The sequence below is a fragment of the Limanda limanda genome, chromosome 1 (assembly GCF_963576545.1).
Source record: "Limanda limanda chromosome 1, fLimLim1.1, whole genome shotgun sequence".
NCBI classification, from domain to species: domain Eukaryota; kingdom Metazoa; phylum Chordata; class Actinopteri; order Pleuronectiformes; family Pleuronectidae; genus Limanda; species Limanda limanda.
Window position 1 is genome coordinate 16,452,065 of NC_083636.1, and position 26,642 is coordinate 16,478,706.

The window sequence follows — 26,642 nt, forward strand, 5'->3', positions numbered from 1 at the left end:
AATGAGAAGCAGGGAAGTACTCGTCAAATGGATGAAGGTAAATGACAATCAGAGTTAGGCTTTCAGGAAGTGGACACGCTGTACGTGGCAGCGTGAGGTTTTTCTCAGCAGGAAGAAAGTCAATCACTACGAAGTCTGCTTCCCAGATTGTCAGTTCAGGGTTTCAAATAAAGTTAAATTAACGTCCTAGTACTGCAGATATGACAGATGAGCTGTCATAATATATCCTCAGCATAGCCGAACCAACCAATGCCAGACTCCTCTTTTATTGTTTCAGTACTCGGTGCTGCCGACTGGTCACACGAGCGGGACCTGAATTCATGAATCTGTCGACTTGGGATTTGACCAAAATCAAATGCGACCGGAGACCGGAGTTTGACAGCAATGAGTTGTGACTTTACTCGGTTTCCAGACTTTCGGACTTGATTTTGATGACTCGAAATCATCCCCAAGATATAAATAAAGTGTGCGGCCAAGCAACTCTTCCTTTTCAAGCTGTCAATCACATTGGAAGGGAGTGGAGCATTTGACGCTGCACCAGCAGACAGACAACAGAGAATACCTGGGATTATCAAACTGGAATGAGATGGAAGAACATCTTGCAAAAAAGAAAATCATTCAAATTATAACTGTTATATTGTCACAGTTATATCATGTAATGGTACACCTTGTCATCGTCAGCTCTGTAATAGCAGCATGGTTCTTATAAACCAGGTGTAACAGTTGGGTCCAAATTGAAATACTCCAACATCTTTTACACGTTTCAAGATGAATGATTTGTAAGCAGTCATGGTCCTCACGACTTTGGTGATCCCCTGACTTATTAAAACGTAAAACCTAAAAGATGGATTGAGGGGGGGCGTAACAATTTGGTCTTAACAACCGATGCTTGAGACTCCAAATATCGAATCGGCAATCAATCAGTTCTTGATAGTGGGATGAAGTCCTCACCTATACATCTACGCAACCCTTTTTCCCTGATGCTCTCTCTCCTTTTCTCTCCGTCTCTTGCCGCCTCACTCTTTATTTTACCCACAACCCAGGGCAACGGCTTTTGAAGAGATTCAATTTGAAATCCTGTCTTGCATATTTCACGAGCCCAACCTGTTTTTTTTCATGCCCCGTTCTCTTTTGTTGCTGTAAAGATGTTTCATATACATACGGTGGGGACTGCCTGTGGTTATACTGGTCTGTGTGTATAGACTTGAAATACTGTATGTGCGAGCAGCTTGTCCCTGAACCGTTTTTTGGGTGAATATCCTTGTTCCAAATTCAACACCATAAATAAACACCGACCCTTGTTTTGTTTTGTAGTTTCTCTTGAACCTGTTCACCCTGTGGTACCGATCACTGGCCTCCCATAAAATAACATACTGCCTGCGTGAGATTTTAGCAAGAGCCTGATTCTCTGCTTAGCCCAGTCGACGTCGAACTCGAGTCCTCTTCAGTTCACTCCTTGTGCTTGGAATATAAATATAGAATAAGCTGCTACTCCGAGTTTCTGCTCCTCTCCTCGTCTTCCTATTGTGCTATATCATCGCACCCCGGTGACCGCAGTATTGACTGGCTTCTCCGTTACCTACCTATTATTTTAAGATTGATCGCATGTGGCGAGCAGAAAGCAGAGAGAGGATGTTACCCACCACACATCACTGCGTGTCTACACGAGGGGAATTGCATAGTGTGGCCAATTTAAAACAGGACTTTTTCAACATAAGAAAGGATCAATCGTTTCTAACCCGTACCCACAGACAGATCATTTTTATAAATATTTCAAAACCCCCCTTCCACTTGCATGCTTTAAGTAACATATAGAGTAGAAAGCCTTCAATTTTTCACCTCCAGGAATGAAAACAACAACACGTGACTCCTCCAGTGCCCATCTCATGACTTAAACATGTCATGGCTATATTTGTTGATCTTTCTACCCTAAAGCTTCTGCTGATGTGGCTGCTGCTCTGCGGCTCTCCGGAGACAATATGAACAAAGCAATGTGAAAATGGCTCCTCTGAGCCTTTTTGTGGATTTCTATGGTCTCTGCCTCGAAACCACGTCTCTTATGGGAGCGATGGGGCCACGTGTGTGTGTGCAGCTGATTCACGTTTCCATTTGACCTTGATCGTGGGGACTCAGACGAGACAAATTGATTTTCACCTGTTGATGAATGAGGGCGTTTGAAGAGATATATTTTAGTATTTGATTTATATTTTTTGACGTAATTCCACAGCTCGATTATTTACAGTTTCCTGTGCACTACATCACACAGACCTCTCAATGTGAGCTTTTTAGAGTACAGGAAATACGTGGTTTGGTTTTAAAAGTAGCCTAGAACTCCCACGTAGCTGTCATTATTATACAAAGACTCCCTGTATCTTGTATGTCAAATTTGAAGTAGCTGGTCAGAGTGTGTGTTACTTGGAGAATAATTTATACTTCACTGTGTTTGATAGAAAAATGTGATCGCAGCATGGATTTAAAGATAGCAATGTTCTCGCGCTGGTGGGGCCACTCTGGTCTCGACTGGGCAGAAACGGGTGCAGGCACTCACCTGTTCCCGAAGGATGACCCCCTATTGATTCTGGTGATCTTCTCTAAAGTCACCACAAGGTTGATTTGCACGGTTTTGTGCATGAAATGTCTCAACAAATATTTAATGGATTACCGTGAAAGTTGGTACACACGTTAGTCCCCCCCTTAGGATTTACAGAGCACTCACATGTACACGCAGCTTTAACGATTGACTATGACCGACCATGAACCCGGTGCTGGCACGATCCTCTTACAGACAACAACCAATCAGTTTCCAACTCAGGACACACAACTGCTTAAAAAAAAGGAGATAGATAGATAGATATATATATAGATATATAGATAGATAGATAGATAGATAGATAGATAGATAGATAGATAGATAGATAGATAGATAGATAGATAGATAGATAGATAGATAGATAGATAGATAGATAGATAGATAGATAGATAGATAGATAGATAGATAGATAGATAGATAGATAGATAGATAGATAGATAGATAGATAGATAGATAGATAGATAGATAGATAGATAGATAGATAGATAGATAGATAGATAGATAGATAGATAGATAGATAGATAGATAGATAGATAGATAGATAGATAGATAGATAGATAGATAGATAGATAGATAGATAGCAAACTTAACATGCACCTGCTAAACATTGGAATTGTAAACTATTAATTCAACTCACACTCCGGGACTCTTACAGCAGTCGTGACCGCTCAATGTCATATTGTATTTCGAGTTTCTTCCTGAGCTGCCATAAATGCATGTTTACAGGGAGGTTAAAAAGGGTGAAGTGGTAGATTAGAGACAGAGGGGGAGAGAGGAGGAGGCATTATTGTACACACTCTTTTCTGATCGCTAACAATGAAGAAAAATGACTCAACTTGACCCGGTGATTAGGGAGAGCCGGTCCCTTTTTGATGCTAATTTTCCCGAGGCTAACATTGTGCATTTGAATAGCTGTATCATTCAGGAGTGAGAACTTTCGAAATGAACTGTAAAGAAAATTGCCGCCTGGAACAGAAACCATTGTCGGGGCAGCAGAGTTTTATTGTATATGAAATTCAGCAGAGAGAGATTCAAGTGAATTACCTCAAATGCGGAGGTTTCTTTACCTATGACTTTCTATTCAAGAGGGATCAGGAGAAACAACGCAGGGTTACATCAGGGTTACAGAAAAGAAATCACACAGGGGTATTCGAAACTTCTGTTTGCAATCTGACATCTTTTTTCTCTCTGAATCCTCCTCTGTGTGAGAGTCAAGTTTTCCCTCTTCTACAGACACTGATGTATTTCAAATACACTCGGGTGATGCAATGAGAAAAGAACCTAGCCCATACATCACCATCCCCATGCATCGGGAAGAATGAAATCTGCTCATTTATGCAGAAGCCTGTGCTCTGCCGCCGGCCCTTGTGTTCTGCCTGATGAACTGAATCCTTCTCAATGAGGGCTATGAGGAGCAGATATAGGGGGGGAAGAGGGATTTAGCGCAAGTGATAAGAAGACCGATTCCTGCTTGGTTTGAAAGAGGAATGGTTAAGCATTCAAAGCTTCTCGGTCAGAGATATTCCAATAAAACACAAGATCCGTGTCCAACATTGGAATAATAGGCAAACAAGATATAATAGCAGGGATCAGCGTCTCCGGGGATCTATGACTTGTGCTGATGCAGTCATCCTCACATCCTCACACAACGCCGTCGTCAGCACATCCTAGGCTGTGGTCCACCAGAGTATAGACCCCTTGAACCCCAGTGGTCAGTCGGTGGGGTTCATCACCGCGGCTGCACACCACCTCGCTGATGATGCAGCAGAAGCTCAAGGTTAATTAAAGTCGAAGCGGGCCCGCGGTGGCCGAGTTCACACTGAACGCTCTAATCAGTGAATCGCCTTTATAAAAGATAGTGGTCTTCACGTTTGATGCTCAGTGGCTGCAGTCAGCCATGGGACTGGATCTTATCAGTGTTTTACCCTCGCTTCTGCTTTTCGTCCACTTTCACGGCTGAGAAAAAACGTATTGATATTTCTCCATCCAGGATTTCGTGGCTCCTAACTTGACTCTAAATTCGTCTCTACTTTTCATTTATTTTTTTATGAGCCAGTCAAAATTGTTTCTAACCATATCAAAAGAAATGTTTGTGCTAGTTTTGCTCCCTTTTTTTAAACTTGTAGATCCAAATGTCCAAAATGTCTGAATAGTAAACGTCTACCCCAGACTTCAAAGCATCACTTAAAAACCCCAGTGAGTGACAGTAGAGATGCTACGTGCATGTTGTCTTCAGTCTTTGATGCTTCATGTGAGAAGCTAGGAGTTGATGTCTCAGTCAGACGTTGCTGCCGCTGTCCAGCTGCACCTGTCTGCAGCAGCAGGGGTAATGGATGAGAGTGATGAGGACGCAGCATCTTCAAGATGCTTCTCCTTCGTGTTGTTTTGCTGGGACTCAAAAATGGAGCACACGGCTGCTGCTGAGCCACTCAGGCTTTGAGTGAGAAACTGAGACAGTCACGAGGCCTGTAGCCGGTCTTTACTCGCCGCGCCTTAATTCCTGCAGGTCACATTTACAGTTTGAGAAAGAAAAGCTGCAACCAGTATCACCACAGGCCAAACAAACAGTGAATACAAAGACAGCAGATCAAAAATTGTATATGAGCACATATTCATTCAGTACTTCAGCACATGTGTAACATCCCTGCAATGCTGCTAAATAACATATATGATTCGATGAGATTCGAAGGATGCATGGATGGAAATTCTGTATTGCAACAAGCAGAATTAATCCTATTCTCTCATGCATCTTAATTAAATTTAATTTCGCTGTATTTCCCCTGTCTCTATATGTGTAGTGTCTCCTTTGCAGTCGAAAGGAAATGTTGCTTAATTTCAGTTTACTCATATGGCAATTTGTATTGTAAGTTGTCCAGCTGATTAACAATCTAAATAAAACCTACACACACGCTAACGGACTTGGACTCATGTCATGCTTTACTAGGAGCCTGTTAGCAATCATGCAAGAAAGAGCAGGAGACGTAAACAGACACCGTAATTATATTCTGGAAGGATGGAATCCATGGAAGCTGCTGTGCTCATCCATCCTCAGAACTGACATATGTAAAAAAAAAAAAAAAAAAAAATTGTGAGGAGTGAGGAGGGAGGGAGGCAGCGTCCAAGGCTCGTCTCCTCCTCGTCAATCACGTTGTCACCTGGAACCACTCAATCTCCTGAGAGCCGGTGGAGGACAGGGTGGCAGGGAGGGTGAGTGTGTGTGTGAGTGTGTGTCAAAATGGATGAGAGAAATGGTGGCGTTGGAGGAAAGTAAAGCTCATACCTGGAGCTAATGCACATATATCGGTGTACACACATATACATACATGAGTGCATTACGTTATCAGTTACTGCATTCACCTTATATGCTTATTTATTTACGTGTCCTTGCAAATAATCCCCTTTGAACAGTTTATCCAGAGTGTGCAGAACGTTTTTATTCTCCTTTATCAGAATTTGACTGAAATCCAGCCTCTTGCTTGTCAGATTATCTCTCACTATAAGTGCTCCAGCAAAAAAACGCTAACAGGCGTGACGCGCTACATTCAGATTTTGCAACATGGAGCGGAGAACACCGCAAAGAGAGACGCCTCGCCGCGGAGCGACTCCTCTTCCCTAATCGAAGTCTTCTGTTTTTCCACGCAGGTCTATTTTTCGCACAAGGAAAAGCAGCTCACCTGCAAACTGAGTGTCGAGGCAGCAGACTTTATTTCCCCATTCATTATTCATTGCTCGCGCGAGCTCTATTTTAGATGGAGCAGACCCGGCTATACCCCAGCTAAAGATACTTTCTCCTCAAATGTGCTGCCATGTGCGATGAATATGAGAAGTCAGCCTCCTGTGGTCAAATCTGTTTGAATCAGATTTAAAGCTGTGAACACACACACACACACACACACACACACACACACACACACACACACACACACACACAGGAGCTAGAACAGGATATAAGCAGATGCATAGATTGACACACTCTTTTATAAAATACAGCTCGTTTTTAGCCGCATACACACATAATTGGGCGGGTATCTATAGAGGTTACATCCCCTCCACCCCCTCCCCTTTGTGTTGACTTTTTCACTTGTCTCTGCAACTTTGGCAAACACGCAGATTTATGCTGTTTAGACTAAAAGTTTGTCCTCGATGTGAAGCCTCCTCCTGCTGCTCTGGGGAGAATCAAGCTGATTTTCCACCGCAGCACTCTATGGCTGAGTGGATGCCCTGATTTTGTGCTCGCTGACTCCAGTCTTATCATCGTAAACCAAAAGCTTAATCTGGGTAATAACATGCCGAGTCTGTAAAACCTGCTGTAAATTCAAAGGATCTTTCAGGAAGTGGAGACTTGTTGCCCTTAATAACATCTGCAAAACACGACTGGGGGACAGAATGTACAGAAACAGGAGGTGGACTTGGCTCAGGCCTTATAAGTGAACATTGAGACCAGGGGTGGGGCCAAGGAGGGCACTGTCTCTGAGAGAGACAGTGAATATGAGGATATTCTAGAAGGTAGATCCTCAAAGTCATTTAACGAAAGTGACAGAAATAGTCCATTAGAAAAGAAATCTTGAGAAACAAACCCTGCTTACTTAATCACTGTTGCACTAGAGTGGATATAGGACCTTGGGCTCATGGGTTTGGTCCATAAACTTTGAAATAATCGTATTGTTTGGGTCGGAATACGCTGTCAAACTAGAGAGGACAATGCAGTAAACAAGTCAATTGATCAGGATGCTCCCAAACAAACCGCTGACATTTATTATCTCTTAAGATTTTGGTTGTTTCACACTAAACGCTCTTGCGTAATAAATGCACAGTGAAGGGCTAACATATGCACTTCATGTATATATATATAGTACATGAAGCATTGCATGAAATATGCACAGATGAGTTTGCTCTAATTTGTCACTGCCTCATTTTTTAATGGGAGACACGAATGAGACACTGGAAGAGATAAAGACAGGTGGGATTCAAGCATCTTTTCGCACTGAAAAAACACAAGAAAAGAAAGTGAAGAGCGAGACAGGAGAAGAATAACAAGTCTCTAGCTGGTCTTTAGGATCCCATCAAGCTAACACGCTGCAACACCACCTTCCCTCCTTGTGTCAGGTTGCACCTTGTATTGCTGCCACCTCCCACACTAACACTCATACAGCCACCATTCACCGCAACACAAGAGCACATATGGTCTGAAAGACTTATTGTATTAGTGCATGACCGTCCCCCATGTGTGTGTGTGTGTGTGTGTGTGTGTGTGTCACAATGGGCTCTCAACCTTCTTGTTTTTTCTCATTTTCCCTTCTGAAGATTCTGCTGAAATAAATAATCGTTTTTGATCTTTCATTTTTATTGTCCTCGCTCTCGCACACTGTGGTTTTGCTGTCCGCTGTCCTGTGTGCTGTGCATTTCCCTCGTTTCCATTGTCCGTCAGTGTGCAGACAGACGAGAGAGGCAGACAGGGCAGAGCAGGTAGACAGGTGAACTGGGCCTGCACACAGAGTGAGACATTACACAGGGTCCACTTCTGACCACTAACCCAGAGCAGCGTGGAGAAGAGGTCAGAGCTCACCACGGATGCAGCAGCAACCTCACTCTGCATTTTCTCCTCCTTTCTGCAGCGATGACCTTCCTCCAGGATCGTCTATGGGGGAGGAAGGGAAGGGAGGAGAGGGGGAGCTGCAGAGTGAGGCCCATTCACAGCCAGAACCAGCACCGGAACCACAACCACACCCACAACCACAACCACAACCACAGCTACAGCAGCAAGAGACTCGGCCACAGACTCCACCGCCACAGCCACAGCCGCAGTCAGAGCAAGAGCCAGAACCAGAACCAGAACCAGAACCAGAGCCAGAACCAGAGCCACAGCCAGAACCAGAGCCTGAACCAGAGCCACAGCCACGGCCAGAACCAGAGCCAGAGCCAGAGCCAGAGCCAGAGCCAGAGCCAGAGCCAGAGCCAGAGCCAGAGCCAGAGCCAGAGCCAGAGCCAGAGCAGGAGCCAGAACCAGAGCCACAGCCACAGCCCCAGCCCCAACCCGAAATCAAACCTCAGCCTCAACCCGAACCAGTACCGCATCCCGAACCGGAGCCTGAGCCTCAAGTTGAGACTCCGATCAAAGAAGCCGTGCGGGATGCACCTGAATCCCCTTCGCCGTGCGGAGAGGTGCAGCCAGCGGAGGAGCAAGAGGACCAGAAGTTGGAAGACTTTGCCGAAGCGAAGAGAAAGCAAGAGGCAGAGGCCGAGGCCGAGTGGCGTGAGGGCGAGGCAGCTCAGGAGCAAGAGGAGGAGGAAGGGGGAGGCGCTAAAGGAGGCGTGGCGGCCAGGAGGGCCAGCCTGCACCACACGGCCTCGCCCATGAGGTTGCAGCGCAATGGCGCCGGCTCGCACACAGCCACCTCGGACTATGAGCTCTCGCTTGACCTCAAAAATAAGCAGGTAGGGTTGTGTTGGGGGCTGGGGGAGGGGCGGAGTGTACAGTTACTTGGCTTGTGTGTTTTGTTCGTCTTGTGGTCTGACGTGTGCGTTCAGATCTGTGTCCGAGGAGGAGGTGTGGTTTGGAGGAAAAATTGCTGATGATTCTTTTTTTGTAGTAGTATTGATCCTTATTGGCTCTTTCTGACGACCCAAACGGTGTAATTCCTTTTCATCATCATCATTAACCAGCATTATCATAACTGCCATGTGACCATTTCATCAACATCTTCACCTGGTTTCGTCTTTCATTAAGTTGGATTGTGAATGTGCGTGTTCGGCGACTTAATTTAAATTGGTGTGCTGCAATTTTTTCTGAGATGAGAGAAACTCGTGTTCATCAGGATTCTGTTTTAGCGATGATGCATATTTACACGTATACTCATCATATGAAGACACTGTACAAACAAACTGCTTCTGTATCTGCATGTCTTTTCTTTGCTGCTGGCAATGAAACTCTTCCGTAAACGCATGTGACTGTTTACTTTGTCTGAAACTGATGTGTCCCACGACCCGTGACTGTATTGTGTACACGTGTCTCCCATGTTCTCACGTCTGTGTTCTTCATCAGGGGCTCGGAAATCATCTGCATTGCATTGTGGTCTCCACACCGAGAACCATTCACCATTCGCCATCCATTTTCATTGTCATCCATTTAACTGACATCCTCCAGTCCGTGGATCGGCGACCAGGTAAGGCAGCAGAGCCTGAGTCCAACGTGCCGGGCCCAGTGGTCAGGTTACCGGGACTGTAACTAAGACTTTTACGAAGGTTAAATGTCATGTACTAGATTAGATCACTGGTTTAAAGGGGCAGTGCAGTGAATTTACACTTTCATTACACTTATCTCATCACAAGGGGGGTGCATTAGTGGATGGAAAATGGACATAAAAACAAGTATAGGTTTTTTCCCCCAAAATTGTCACTTTAGGTAGTTCTTTTCACACTGATGTTTGTTCAAGTGTTATTAGATTCCACAAAATTAGGTAAAGATGACAAATAATTGACAGCGTAGACCGACTTGTGATTGGTCGAGAGCGTGCATCAACAGGACCCTGCTACCACTGCTCTGTCCTCTGATTCCCTCTGCACAGACTCTGGCTTCAAATGTGCGAGATGGCGATGTTCGTATCTGGAAGTTTGGCTTCATTTCTGAATAGTGGGAATAAGTGGAGACGTGTCCAGCAGATTTATATACAGTCCATGATCTGCCTCTGGTGCTTCGATTTTGAGTTCCACACTTTTATGAAACAGCAGCAATAAGACTCTAAGATTAATTTCCCCAAGGTCCAATGCGAAACCTTTGCAGCTCCTCAACTTTATTGATTTGTCTGTTTTGAAAGGCTGCAAATTAAATATGTAGAATAAAGTTTGTTTTTTGGACAAACCAATTGAGTTTGAAAGTTTGCACTCTTTTATGACAGTTAATAAATGCAATTGTAAATATAATATATTTGTCTATATTGCTTTAAATCCAGTAAATGAGAAGAAAACAGAAAAGTGCAGAAGTTTTATCGTTGATATTTACGAGGATCCATCTTCCGAGCGTCTAACCTTCCAGGTTTATGTACGAGTGAGGTGGTTGTTTTATATCAACGCGTCACATCCAGTATTGCTCAGGTTTGACTTATTTTAACCTCAGCTCCCTCTCACCTCCATTTACACTCTTTTAATCTCAAGTCTAAAAGCCCCCCCCCTTCCTCACTCGTTCACCATCTCCCTGTCAACGATTCTGGAGATACACAATCACCTAGATTGATCATCTGTCCGAACAGCTGGGGATGCAGGGTCTTGATGGATCTACAGATCAATGTCAGGGTAATTGGATCCGCGGGACGATACCTTGATTGCTGGGCGAGGACCTCATGACGAAGAGCTTCGGCTCGAACTCGCTTCGACTTGGTTTAAAATTGAGATAATTGTTAAGTTTTAAATAACGTTTTAAAGCAGAAAGCTGGTGAATCTTTGCATTCACGTTTTTCGCCCTTGTGCTGCAGGGAAAGTGTTTTACATAACATGAATATGTATTTCTGCATTTCTAGAGTTCAGCTGAATGCATTAACGCTGTCACAGCAAAGATGTTTAGGTTCTTCTCCTTCCTGTAGAAGGAGCCGCCTCCTCGTTTTAACTTGTGAACTGTGTAAAACGGCCATGACACAGTCTTAGAGGAATATAATAATCATAATTATAATACAATAACAATAAATCCTATTAAAACACTTCTGCTCAACCTCCATATTGTTGGATGTAAAAGTGTTGCATTATATACAGCAGGGACTAGTTGCCTGCTTATAATTTCAAATAATTAAACATGAAATCAGAAGAAACACACTAATGAATAAAACGTCTGAAACATTTATTTCTCTGATCCCTGGTCAGAACTTTATTAGTATGCTCAAGATCCGAAAATGTATTGTTCTAACAAGGCCCAAGACTTTACACAGAATAAGATTTTAGAAAAATAGAAAACATTGCATAAAATGGTGTAAAAACTGACCTGTGGCAACTAACAAATATTACATACAAAATATAAAGTGCTGTGGACCTGCTCAGCTCAATGATTCCTCAAGTTCCTACTTAAATTGATCAGTGTTTCACAGACTTATTTTCTATCTGCAATTTGATTTAAACTCTCACAACCCAAGCAGCACATCAGTTTGTGTTTTCCCCGTTTATGTAACACCCACAAATTTGTTCTTCATCAGTCGCGCTGTAATTGCCACTAATCTCTGCTTGAATAGTTTAGATGCCCGTGAATCAAAGGGCATCTTTCTCCTCAGCAGTGAAAAGTTAAATCTGGCAGCTTGAATTTACCCATAATTACACTGAAATGTGCGAGTGACGTGCGAGAGATACCAAACAGGGAACGGATCAGGGTCAGATCTGTGTTTCTCTGACACATTCAGAGGCTCAATGTGTTTAAGTCGCTCGTTTTAAAACTGCTGATACAAAAGAAAAGGCACAAATTAGCAGATTTCATGACATTGTTCTGTGGGTTGCTCCTGAAAACAGTAAAAATCTTTATTTTTCTGTTTGTTTGAATGACATCACTCTTTATAATTATATTTTCTTTCATAAATACAATTTCCTTCTGCGTCAGAATCCGTCTTCAACCAACCACTGACCCTTCACGGTCACTGACTTTGGTCACGGATGCATCGGCTGAACGGATCTGCAATTGTCCTCCTCATTTTGTAATACAGTCAGCGTTAGTCGTGTCCCAGTTTTGCTCTTATATAATCATCTCATTAATCATGCAGATGTTTCTGTGCAGTGAGAAAGTGTGCACGAGCATGAACGCTGATAATTGCAGCTTTGCATCTTGCCCCCGTGTTTCTGCAGCATGAGAGATTTGCTTTTTTTACCGTGCTGCACATTTTAAAGAGGTGGAAACCCCATGAATCAGGATTTTAATCTGGATCTATTAATTGCAAATAGTGCAAATTAATCTCAATATGGCTGTTTTAACCAGTCCCATGACTTCCGGACAGAGCTAAGCTAACTAGCTGAAATAGCTGTTTTATTATTGAGTGAGAGGTATGGATCTTCCCATCCTCCCATCCGTTAAATTGTAGTTCCACACGTTGCTGTTTGACTTAGTTACAAAGTCGTCAAATAAACTTGTAGCTCGTAAATAGAGAAATACTTAAATGTTCTAAATCAGAATGTATTAGAGGAGGTGAAATTAAGAGCTTCACCTCTAGTATTATAGAATTATTACCTCAAATTTTCGTAAAATAACTCCCATTGACTTCATGGGGTTTAGAGACTGGTGTGGTTTATTTCCCAGCTCCCTTCCCTCATTCAAAAGGGGAACATGGGGAGGTCAGTGTGGGGCTAATCTGCCTGTCAAACTCGATTTAGAGACCCTGGTGGAACAGAGCCTTGCCATCACGGTGTCTCTGTCAAACCACTGTGTCTCTGGAATAATCTTGCTCCATCAGCACTTAGTGAAGTAATCAATGTTCGAAGTGACAGTTGGCTAATGGGGGGCTGCCACTCTAGGCATGGACTTGCATCCCCACAGAGTTAAATCGTCTTGTTTTTCTTCAGTGCTCTGCTGATCCAAGTTTTTGGTATTTGTTTGTCCTTCCCTTTTCATACAGTTGTCAAAAACGTAGGCACAATACTGGACTTACATTTGCCTGGTGGCTGGAAATACAGTTAAATGAATAGTAATGTTGCTCTATATGAACATAAGACACCATCAAATCTAACTTTTGTGTTATTATTTTATTTCCACTGACCCCACATGGCCCCCAAAACTTTTTTGTTGCATTAATAGTTAAAATAATGTAAAAACGTGAAAATGGACAGTAATGATGAATAATGACAACATTAGAAGCTGTCACTGTTACCATTCGGATGTTTAACTACCACACAACTCCTGCTCCACCACAGTCCCTGATAGCCTGGCTACAAATCCTGTTTACTTTCCTTACTTTCTTTTTATGTCCGTCATGCCCCAGCTCGTAACGGTGGCCGCAATTCCACCTGAACGGCAAAGTGTATCAGATACACACTCCGATAAAAAAAGCAACGTGACCCAAATGCTTTATTCATCCTCCCTGACCCGCCTTACACAAAAGCCGAAACGAGCTCACCCGCCACATTTAATCAAACGCTGCCTCGCTGACGACCCTTTCCTGCGTCCAAGGGCACCTCTGCAGCGAAACCCTTTGTCGAATTTGTTTTGATGAAGAGGGACACCTTTCTGAGGAATGAGGACAATCACATTACCTTTTTTGCCCGCCTTTAAAAGACTAGAAAGCTAAAAACAAAGTTGATTTGGGTGCAGCAGTCGGGCTAACCTTGACGTTTCAAGAGTACACACGGTGAAGCCACAGAACAATCCAGTTTTAAGAGTAATGGATACTCACACAGAGTTCGATCAGTCTGCTGAGAAGTGGCCACCAGCAGATACAGTACATCTCCAAACCAGGGCTCCTCTATTCAGGGAAACTACCTTAATATTCTCAGTATGTCTCACTTTGCTCACAGGGGCTCTGCAGTGAAATGTAAATGGAGCAGATAAGATAGATATTCAGTGTCGTTCCACTTTTCCAAAGAGCTTTGCATGTGATTTCATTCCTCTAATGACAATCAGAGGGACGGAATCTTGTTGAAGTCGCAGCTTATCACAAATGGCATTACGGCCTATCAGTGGCTCTCTGCAGAAGTCCGTCTGAGGTGGCTGGGTGACTTTGTCCGAGACTAAACTGAAAGAAGATTAGCGGTTTGAAAGTCACATTTTGATCCTCCGTGGGCCCAGGAACCATTCGCTCAATTGCTTTTGAATACACAGGACGGGTATTTTACTTGGACCAAATTAATCCTCGTGTACACTTCACCCTGACACAAGGAGCCAGCTCAAATTCTTAAGTGAACACAGAGGGAGGGGAGCAGCAAGGATTTTCTATTTCCTCGAATTTGGCACGCTATTTTTAATTTGCATTCCCGAGCAGCATATTTAGAACATGTACCTCTTTTCATGTCGGTGAAATGACAGAACGGGATACCTCTATTCTTTCGGAGCTCAAACCTCCTCCACACTTGTGCCCTTGATAGAGTTATAACAGAACCCGAATTGTATTCATTGATTTAGCGCGAATGAAAAGGATTTCAAAGTGACTAGAGGAGATAAGCGCTTTCTGGGCACTTCCAAAGATACCCACACCCTGATTGTTCTGGGAAGCTGAATGAGGTTTCATCTCGTGTTTGAGCTGCAGCCAGATGAGGACGGCTATATTACACCTCTATCTGTTTCCCACAGCATTCAAGCAATTTTTCACAGGCAAGATTAATGGCTTGTTCAGTTTCAGACGATTTCAAGTTGCGTGGAGGAGCTCTCCGTGGAATTCACAGAGATTATGAGTTCTATTTGCAGAGGAAAGGAAAAGTTTGTCCAAATGCCATGAGTCAGCCTTTACTACTGTGCTCCCTCTTTTAAACTGTGGCATTGACCAGACTGTATATAGTTCCAGTACAAACATCACAAGACAAACTTGTAAAATACAATTATAGATCCATCTGAGAATATTGTTAGTTGAGTTTGTGGACTTTAATATCTGAACTGGGCCTGCTCCTTGCGAAAATTGGATTTTACAAACGCCTCCATCTCCTTTAAACTGCAATTGTTTTCTCCTTTCCACAACAATTATCCCATTTCATATTAACCCCATTCATTCCACCTACGCTGCTATTCCACTCATACATGATGTTCATTTTTCACGCACCCCAGGTATGGACAAGAGAATATACATGGCATGCATGAGCCCCTTTAAAACATATAACCCACAGTAGGGCTGGGCGATATATGACTTCTCATCTCATCTCGTGTTGTGTGTGAGCTGTGTGGGAGCGAATGAGACAAACACAAAGTAAACTTTGCGTCCTGTCGCCTATGTGTCCTCATAACTTCTGATTAGTGTTTATTGTTAACGTGTAATATGAGCGCAGGTCAGCGGGGGAGTGGGGAGGGAGGACATGCAGCAGGGATTAACCGACATGAGCAAAACTCTAGTTTATGCAGGTTTTTATTGGAGTCACAAGCAAAGAGATCCGTGACCATGGGAATTTTTTATAATCCATATTTGTGTATCTTGTGTTTGTTCTGAAATCTCTTATCAATACACAGTCAGACCTGTCAGATATGATTGAGTCCAAAAAGTAAATATTTTTAACAGTAATCGCAAAATGCCTTTAAAGATTATAGGCTGTTATCTCTTTTTTGTAAATTCCATCAATTTCACTAATTTCCTTCATGTGCTTCTGTTCTGTATTTTCTAGATCGAAATGTTAGAGCACAAATACGGTGGACACCTCATCTCCCGCCGTGCCGCCTGCAAGATCCAGACTGCCTTCCGCCAGTACCAGCTCAGCAAGAACTTCGAGAAGATCCGCAACTCACTGCTGGAAAGTCGCCTTCCTCGACGAATCTCCCTGCGCAAGGTCCGTGTGCAAAACACGGAGGGTTTCTCTGCTGAACGGGCCCTGGCAGAAGGCTGCAACTTGGCAGGCATCCCATTGGTGCGCTCCCCATCTCTGCCTGCCACAGTTGGTGGCACCCTGACTGACCTGGAAGACTCCTTCACTGAACAAGTCCAGTCACTGGCAAAGTCCATTGATGATGCACTCAGCAACTGGAGCCTGAAGACCATGTGTTCACTGCAGGAAGGCGGCACCTATCAATTCACTGCCGACTCTTTCACTAGAGCAGCAGCAGCTGCTGCTGCAGGGGTGGGAGGTGTGGGAGAAGGAGGTGGTGTCGGACAGCCAGAGATTCATCAAGTCCCTGTGGACCCAAGTGACCTGTCGAGAAGTGCAAGCAAGCTGATGATGGCATTCCGAGATGTGACAGTGAAAATCGACAGCCAGAACTTCAGCGTTTCATCTTCAGTGATGGAATCGTCCACTTCTGTCACAGTGGGCAGCTGCGTCCAGCAGGAAGGAAACTTCACCACTGTCACAACCGCTTCCACAACAACAAACTCCACACCAGTCTCTGGTCTCCCTCAAGAACCCCCTCCTCCTCCTGCAGAGGTCCCAGCTGAGCCTATAGATCCCCCACCGCCCCCCCAAGAACCCCCACCACCCCCAGAATCAGAGACAGAAGTAGGCGAGCAGGATATTGAATTCCCTGCTCCTCCTCCGAGTGAGGAGGAGCTAGGGGAGGATGAGCTACTTCCCCTTACCCCTCTCGAAAAGATGGCCGCCGCGCACAGGCCGGAGAATATTGTGGTGGTGTCCCCACCAACCAGAGAATCCCCTCGAGCCCCTCCACCACAGAGCTCCCCTGTGTTGGAGCCTCTTGGGGTCAATAGATGTGGCTCCGAGATGGCAGATAACAGCTCGGAGCAGATGAGTAGCAGCAGCACGTCCACAGAGGCACGCTCCACATCAGAAGCCTCATCCAAGGAGGCCCTGCAGGCGATGATCCTCAGCCTGCCACGCTACCACTGTGAGAACCCTGCCAGCTGTAAATCGCCCACGTTGTCCACTGACGTCATGCGGAAACGCCTCTACCGCATCGGCCTCAACCTCTTCAATGTGTGAGTGGCCACTGCATTTTCATTCTTTTGTGTTTATACGATTCTGATTGAAACCATTCTGTTTTTTGTCATCAGTACTGAAACACTGTTAACTGGCTATGAAATTGAACAAATCCATATCTCTCCTTCCAGACCCAGATTTAGAAATACAGTTTTGCTGAACACTCAAGTTGAAAGACCATGTATATATTAGAATGAACAGAATACTGTTTGTCTAATGTGATGTATGACACTGTCAGTACCTCAAGCTATATCCTCTAGGTGCAACTAAAGTTTTTACAGGGCCCAATAGGCTCAAAAGAGCAAAGAAAAGCACTTTCCCCACACGTCCCAAATGTGCGGAAAAAACAATCAGAATGAAGCCAGGGTCCCTATCTGTAAATCTAAGGTGTCTTCTTTTTTCTCAGAAAGACAAATCAGCACAGAAGCTAAAAGACGATGAATCATTGAGACAGGGGGACCGAGTGAGGAGGAAAGGGATAAAATGAAGGAAATGTTACCCGGCTGAGAGCAAGAGGGATCATGATAACCTAATATGGGCAGTTACACTCCCAGTCAATGGTGGAAATGACAGTTACGGCCTAATGCAACACCTGTTGAGCTTTTTAATGCAGGACAATGATAATAAAGGCAGGTTTGCGACGCTAGAGTCAAACAACAGAACTTTAAAGAGGTTGAAATTAATGTTCTTGTATCAAATACGTCAAAGTCTGGTAAGGGACCTGAACAAGTCGGATATATGCAATTCCATCTTGCAACCTACAGGGCAAAGGATCTGCTGGTAACGTTTGCTACAAGATACAATTGGACACCTTCACAGTCTATATGCTACAGAAAGCTGGAACTATTTTAGCAGCACACAAAAGGACAACAGCTCAACACGTTCTGCATGTGTAACTATAGCTGCTCAGCTTGGATAAACATTTTAATGAGAACTCAACAGTACATTTGACATTTGTGTCAGGGGGTCATGTCTCTATTGTCGACTCAAATGTCAACTTCTTGATGTAAAACTGAAACAAGCAACTCTTGCATTCCAACCGCTGCTCCGGCTGCCGCTGCGTTTTCCTCTGGGTTTCAAGAATGCATCAGTTAGCTTCCCCGAGACACTCTCCAGACAGGTGACTGGTGGTTACAAGGCAGCAAGAGGCAAGAGACCGGGTTGCCATGGTGACAGCAGCGGCCGAGGCCAGTGCCGACTGAATCTGATGATTTTTTTCTTAGACGGACTTTGAATCCTAGAGATGTTTCAAAGTATTGAGGCAGATATATTGGTTTTGATTTATGACCTCCAGTAAGTTCTTCATTGACATAATCAATTATAGATGTAGAGAAGAACTTTAAAACATTTTCTCACATGTCTTATATTTACCCAAACCCTGAATAACCCTTCTTACACTCACAGCCTCTTTGTATTTTAATTGAATTTTGATTGCAAGGTTTTAATATAAATTAGCAAATGTTATAATATTTCATTTATTTTTATGTTTGTCTGTCAAACACAGGCTAAATATCTTTTTGAGTGTAAACACAGAGCTGCGCGGCCAATGGCAGAAATAAATGGAATTATTAAATAGAGATATTTACCATTTGCTCTATTAGCTTTTCACCCAGAGCATACCCTGAAGGACATGAACACCCCACATACTCAAATAAATGAACCAGACTCACTCAGATACATCACAAGTTGAGCTCAACCACTGCTGGACTGGTTCGGCATCAATTAGTCAGAATACATTAGGGGTAAATCTAAAAAATATAATAATGACAATGATCCAGAAGGCCTAAAATTCTCATTAGTCAGTCTGCTGCGAGTCGTGAATGTAATTAAAATGCAGCGTGTGAGCCGGCACCTTGGGAACTGGGAGGAAAAATATGTGAGCATTTCAATCCAAGCAAGTTTCCGTTCTTTTTACACACATCAACCATTTGGGTGAAAGCCGCCTTTGCTTTCCAAAATAATCTTGGAGTGAGGGCAGATACATTGCATTCCATTAGGTTCAGAACAATGACAAGATTTTCTGTTAAGATAAGGCTCCAATTAAGCCATTTCACTCAAATTTGGGAAGCCGGAGCTCATAAACACAAATGATCTTTACGCTCACTGCCAAGCTCTGCAGCGCTGTAACAATGCACGATAAAGCCGATTAACTTTGACTCAATGCTGGAGCGTGACACTGAAAACAAGGGGAAGCAGGAACAAGCTGTTCATGGGGTGGAGGGAGGATGCAGAGAAAATAATCACAATCGGAAATTGGCAACGTAGAGAATATAGAAGAATTAAAGATTAACGTTAAAGATGTAAAAAAAGAGTTGTCAAAAGGAAAGAAAGGAAGAAATACAAGGAAAATAAAGTCTATAATTATAAAAGTTTTGCAAGCCTCATCAATAGTCTCTTCCAAAGAAGGAATAATCCTGAAGACCGTTAACTTGTCTGGAAGTTGCAATAATAACAGTATTTAACATATTTCCTGAAAATTGTATTGGTCATCATAAATATGACCACTTTGATAGTGTCAGTCATAGACAGTAAAGACGGACGACATGAAAGCAGTTAACGTATCTCTATCACCACCTGTTGGACGGCTGCAGCATAGGTCTTAAATCACGCCTCCCCCATGTTAATAGCTGGGACATGGACCAAAATATAAACCCCCCCTAAAAATGTATTAAATTTTTCATAAAACTTTGGTTTTAGAAAGATATTTGATGCCATAAAATGGGGGTGAACCATCAGGACTGACAGATAAGACTGACTTGTGATTGGTCGAGACGCCGTCCTCCAATCGCTACTGTCTATGGTGTCAGTCTTTACAGCAGATCTAACGTTTATCTGTTTGTTCACATTGCATTTAAAACACTGCAGTTTTCCTTGATATGTCTCGAGAGGAAGTGAAGACTTTACACATTCATAATGACTGTTTGATGAGAGCTCGACGTCTGATGATGAGGGTCCGTTACTTTTAAGTGACATTTTTTTTTTGACAGGTTTAATTGCCTTTCCTGTCTATTTGCAATCCCCTCTTCTCATTCCCCTGATCAAACACCTTGAAAGATAAGCTGACTTTTATTAAATTGGCTACAAGGGAAGGGAGAGATAGAATGACTAAGGGAGAGCAGGAAAAAAAAAGACTGAGAGAGAGATAGAGAGAGATAGAAAAAAAGAGAGAGAGAGAGAGAGAGTGGGCTATGGAGCTTGAGGCTTATTAGTTCCACCAGTTCATATCCTCCCTCTAATACCTGCGCTGTTGTATCCTTTGCATCTTAAACAGGGCTGTTTGCTTTGGGCTAAAACTTGGCTATTGCTTGATCATGCAGATAAAAGAGCTCTCTCTCTCTCTCTCTCTCTCTCTCTCTCTCTCTCTCTCTCTCTCTCTCTCTCAGGTATTACAGTGTGTGTGACTGTGTTGTGCAGCAGGTGGTCTGTGCACCAGGAATGAGAGAGGAAGAGGAGAAAGTAGAATAAAGACAGGAAAAGTTAGAAATGTGTGTGTGTGTGTGTGTGTGTGTGTGTGTGTGTGTGTGTGTGTGTGTGTGTGTGTGTGTGTGTGTGTGTGTGTGTGTGTGTGTGTGTGTGTGTGTGTGTGTGCAAGAAAGGAAAAGTAGAACAGTGAGTGCAAAAGCAAGGGAGAGGAACTGAAAGAGACAGAGAAAGGACGGGTGTGAGGGGTCAGAGGTTGATAGAGTTTCCACCTGGAGTGTGTCTGGAATGACAATAGCTGCATCTCGATTCAGGGGCTGCTTCCTTTGGAGGCTGAAGTTGAGAACCCTTTGTGTCACAGCGTTGCGACTAAGCCGACCCATTTCGAAGGCTCATTCAAATGCAGCCGAACAAATTGGTCCCGAGGCTTCGATGGGTGGCTCCTCCTCTCGCCAACCAACCCCAGGATTCCTTCGGTAACAAAACAGCCTTTAAAGCAACGAGACCAAAACGTCCGATGTTTAAATATCACATTAATAAGGGCGTCGCAGCTACGCCACACGCTGGTGACGAGGAGGCCTACATGGTCTGCACAGTCTCGACGGCCAAATTGGGACACATATGTTAGGATGGAGTGTTTCTAGGTATGAACTTTCAACAGGGAACCCGAGTAGACTCTTTCCTTTTTTTTTTTTTTACATATTCCCTTATTCTCACTCCCTTCCTTGGATTTCTATCTGAGTGAATGCACGGAGTAAACATCAGAACAACTCATGGAGTTCCCCGAACATGCGTGGAAACGAAGCAGGATCAGAGCTTTTTTGAATGAAAGAGAATGTGGCATAAGAGATGCATAGGTGATGATATAAGTCTTCACACTGAGAAATCGGAGTACACACTGTGTGTCAAGGGAGGCCAATTAACAGAGTGGATCAACAAAGCCCGCTGAGCTCCTCGAGAAGGACAACCTGACGTCAGGAGGAGAGCGCTCTTTAAAGAACTCATACGAGTGTGTGCTTGTTTGTGCACACACACACACACACACACACACACACACACACACACACACACACCTTCTCTGTATTCACATTCTGCTCTCGGTGCTAAATGACCCAGTCCATAATTACAAACTCTGAAAGCCAGATGGCAAACAGAGGAAGCATTCCTAGTCTCACAGCCTTTTTTTTATCCACATCTGTGTTTGTTAGTTACAGAATACAGATGGTGAGATGATGCATTTATTATGGTATATGAACCACAGACTGAAAATAAAAAGATGAGCAATAACCCAGTCTCCTCCATGTTAGCCAATGGGACATGGACCAAACTGACTGGTTTCTGTCATCTTTCATTGGACTGCACTTTGGTAGTTTAAAATGTGCTTTATTAATAAACTTGAGAGAGTAAGGTGTAACATCCGAATGCTATGTATTGCAACTGGGAGGAGAAGAAATAAATTAATGTTGAGCTCTGGACATATTTCTGAAAACAAAGGTTGGGGAACCACTGCTCTAAAGTAAAAACCTAAAAGAAGGGGCCAGATCATTAAATTCTCCTCTCAGTTGCTTTCTCAGCAGAACTGAGCGTAGTTGATGGACAAGAGAAGCGCTTTGCAACAGCGACTTCACATCAGTGTAATGATTCGGGGTTTTGAAGCGTCCACAGCTACACCACACAATCGTGTTTCCTCTCAGAAGAAACACACAGGGGCCGCTAACCGCCCATCAATCTTTCACTGGTTAGCTATGTAAACAGAAACGTGTGCATCTGGAGATATAGGCAACACGCAGTGCCGACTGTGAGGCTCCTGTAAGAGCCATAAAACACAGCTCTAAGGCACGGACATTGCACATCTGTCCGCTGCCACTGAAATAGATGTCAAATAACCACCAATGCTTTATTACATATGATTGTCTGATAAGGACAGATGTGTCCTGCACTAAGCATCTAAACCTGTCTATCCTATATCTCCTGCATCATTCCCCTCCCTTTTCCATTTCCACTTTCACTCCTCGGTCCACTTCTAATTACAAATAATAGCCGCCATCTGTTTTTGGGCAAACACCGAATGAGCGATATCTGCCAACATCGCTTGGCGAGACAGCACCTTGGGCTGAGAGGGCGAGCGAGAAGCTGGGAGAGCGTCCAGGCCGTCACAACAGATGCTGCCAGGCAGTCGAGCCTGTGCTCATCGTCCTCGCCCTCCGTCCTCACACTCCCCTTCCTGCACATCTGTTCCGTCTGGTCCTCGTCCAGCGCCCCCCCATTCTATCTTGCCTTTATCCTCCCCTCCTCTTTGTCCCACCCCTCGCTTTACTAAACCCATTAGCTGTGGTTCCACAACCACACACACACTTAGCTCTGTTACATAAATGTTGTGGTTTGTGTATAGACAGGAGAGGGACAGCAGTGTCCTCCCCAGAGCAACCACACACCGTGTCTAATAGGGTTATAAATAGTTACGATATTTCTCCTTTATCCAAACATAACCAACTACAGCGAGTCTACTGATGGGAAGCGAGATGCTTTTTGAAAACAATGATTCATGGAAGCGGTTTTCTGAAAGCACGAGCCTGAAAATAAACCCTGTTGCTCCCACAAAGAGGTTGTAGGACTCAGTGTACATAAAGGATCCTACTAATGGCTTTATCTTGTTGAAGGAGCTTCTTCTGCTCTCAGCTCGGTTGCAGAGAGTGTAGATGCACTGCTAATCACATTCCTAACGGCACTCAGCAGAGCGCGCACCTCCATGAAGGCCCAACTGTCCACTTCAATTCAATTAAGCTGCACCACAGTGTAAAGATATCAGTCGTCGCAATGTAAAAAAAAAACATCCTGGATCTACCTTTTAAATCGAATCTGCTCCAAAAGTTAATGAGCTCTTTCTTGGCCCATATCCAACAATTCCACCAAATTCAGGAGATTGGCTTCAGACGTTTTTGCATCATATTGCTGAATGCCAAACAAACAGATAAACTGTAATGAAGACACGATTTCCTTGGCAAAAGTGATACGTCTCATTTTTTAACATGGAGGAGGCTGCGTTCACGACGTGACTGCAGCCAGCCACCAGGGGGGGATCAAGACGGTTTGGCTTCACTGTTGTGGAACTATTATGTCGTCCATTTTACATTACAGCATCAAGTATGATCACAGTACAATCACAAACTGTTAATTAAACTTAAAGAGGGGGAATGTAATTTTCTTCTCACATATTTTTTCAAAATAAAATTAAAGCTTGTACAGTCCTCAGGGCTGCCGCTGGTTTCTATTAATTCTGGTGCACTGGTCAAAATCAACCAGAGAGACTTGGCATAGGTAATCCATCACCGTTTCAAAGTTCGCCTCAAGCTAATCTTCGCCCTGTGTCGGTCGAACGACGCGACTGGAGGCCTGAGCTCAGTCTGCGCGCAGCGGCAGGGACTCAGAGCCGCGGCCCCAATCAGCCATTACGATTCAGGGTGTATGCTCTGAATTTAACATCGTGTCGAGCTGTTTTGTAGTCGTTAGTGAATGTTGAAATTCAGCATGGGAGGGAATACGAATAAGGTACTGCTGTGTCTTTTAGGGTGTTTAGTAGACTCCAAACTACACTGTGCAGGTTCCTTATCGCCACAGTACCATAAATAGGGCAAATCAACTGTCACTGTCACAATACCACCGGCTAGGCCACAGAAAACACTTCCTTTCGTTCATTGCACTCTGTCTTTTCTCGTTTGTCTCAGAAACCCTGACAAAGGCCTTCAGTTCCTCATCTCACGAGGCTTCATCCCCGACACGCCCATCGGTGTGGCGCACTTCCTGCTGCAGAGGAAGGGCCTGAGTCGGCAGATGATCGGGGAGTTCCTCGGCAACAGCAAGAAGCCCTTCAACAGAGACGTTCTAGAGTGAGTACAGCACCACCCGTTTTCTCCTGGAGCCGTTTCTCTGCCGATTCTCCTCAGTGATCCCTCTATTTTCTGGGAGATCAGGAGTAAGGGACTGGATCTGACAGCTGGATTTATCTCAGAGAAAATACACAACTTTATATACATGGATACAACAAATTTATGATATAGAATATTGTATATAATATATATTGTAGTATATTATACATTTAACAAGTTATTTATAATATTCCTAGAAGTCATTCATATTATTAATGCTTTCAAACTTTTAGCAACTAAAAAAATATTCTGAAAGAAGCATGACACACATAAAACATATATATATAACAACAGGATAAAAATAAAGTGACAGAAATAAAAGCGGATGAACCCAGGGGGCTGAGAGAACAAGGACAGATGCCACCTTGTAGTGTTAGTCATCAAACAATGTGTTTACACTCTCACACACACACACACACACACACACACACACACACACACACACACACACACACTCACACACACACACACACACACACACACACACACACGATTCACTTCACCCTGTGTTTTTCTTTCAAGGTCATTACACTGATTGCGTTTTATTTGCTTTGAAACTGCAGAGGTCCGCTCCACACACACACACAGACACACACACTGTCTCTTTCTTTCTACTCTTATTTCCTTCTTTTGTAAAACCCTCCTTCCTTTATCTCAGTAATTGTCTTTTTTATTCTATTACGTCCCTCCTATTCACCACTTACTTCAACATTTGCATATCAACCGGAGGAAACCCAGCACATCTTTCTTGTATCCTCTCTTGACGTTATCAAACCAAGAACACACTTTCAGCCTTTGCAAGGTCACATGAAACACAACACAGCACTCCACCAAGTTCAGTGCCTCATCTCATATCCATATCTGCTTAAACAGACACGGCCATGAGTATTAACACTATTATGCTTTTAAGGCTTCAAACTCTAATTCACAGCACAGATTTGGATAAATGTATGTTTTCTTTATTTTCTAAAGAGCTTGTCACGCCGCAGCACTCAGCGCAGAAGTGATGTTGAAGAGGGGCATGTTGGGAGTGTGTAAAGTGTCTGTGGAAGCGCTTTGGATAGTCACATGAGAGTGGGTGAGGGGTTTGGAGTCTAATGTGAAAGTCACTCACAGGTGAATTACTGGGCCTAAGTGTGTGTGTGTGTGTGTGTGTGTGTGTGTGTGTGTGTGTGTGTGTGTGTGTGTGTGTGTGTGTGTGTGTGTGTGTGTGTGTGTGTGTGTGTGTGTGTCAGTCTCTGTATCCATGAATCTTCCTCCTTTCCTTATTGAGCTAATGGCACCTCGTTCTCATCACATTTCTTCACGCATAAACAACAATAGTTAAAACGTCTCAAGTCTATTAAGCCAAATAGTGGTTATGGATTTGGGCTCAGAGAGATGCAGCACCCTGAGGACTCATTTACTGATAATACAGCAAACTTGTTGAGCAGGGAAAACGAAATCTGTTTTCAATCTGTCATCTTCTCAGCGGCTGCGTAAAATATGGTTCCATCTGGACTGATAATTCACTTTATCACGTCTTTGCAAACATACAATCAAAAACCTTCTTTCAGACATCACAGATCGGCAAAGTCTACGTGTGATAACATACGTGTGTGGAAGAGACGAGAAGGGAAAGAGGGAGCTGATGTAACTCGGCTGGAGAGCATCTCGTCTGACGCTGCATGAACGAGGAGTGACAGCCAGGGAAGAAAGGAGAGAGGAGAGGAGAAGAGGGCCACGGAATCATGAGGAGGGCGATCAGAGAGGCACGACAGCCCTACACCCCCGACAACGCCAGCGCCGTCAATTCCAAAAGCATGATGAGGCTTCTCAAAGTCACAAACATTCCTGTGGTAGTAGTAGTGTAGCTAAAAAAAAAATCAGGAGGCAGTAACTGCAGTAAATGCGAGTAGTCTAACCATTTTTAATGGTACTGAGTTGCTGTAATGGACATATCAGCAGGAGATGTAGAAGTATTTCTTGTGATATTGGTACAATGCTTGTGCAGGGTGGTATTCTTATTCTGAGCTGCTTTGCTGTGGTCTGTGCTGGGACGTGATGCGTCAGACGGTACTGTGGACTCAGCTATCTTTCTGCTGGAGCAGCATGTGTCACAGTCAAGTACTCAACTCATTAACTCGCTTTGTTCACAGTAAATCCATCTTAATTTACTGTGCGAGTGTGTGTACTCGTTTTTA

At 43.7% G+C, this 26,642-nt stretch overlaps 1 protein-coding gene across 1 annotated transcript in view; it reads left to right on the forward strand.

Annotated features, from left to right (window-relative positions):
• The window catches only part of iqsec3a (IQ motif and Sec7 domain ArfGEF 3a), an 83,065-nt gene that overhangs the window by 34,001 nt on the left and 22,422 nt on the right, over window positions 1-26,642 (forward strand). The window contains exons 3-5 of the mRNA XM_061080188.1: window positions 8,206-9,025; window positions 15,851-17,112; window positions 24,259-24,420. Coding sequence (XP_060936171.1) covers window positions 8,206-9,025; window positions 15,851-17,112; window positions 24,259-24,420 — 2,244 coding nt within the window. The remainder of the gene's footprint in view (window positions 1-8,205; window positions 9,026-15,850; window positions 17,113-24,258; window positions 24,421-26,642) is intronic.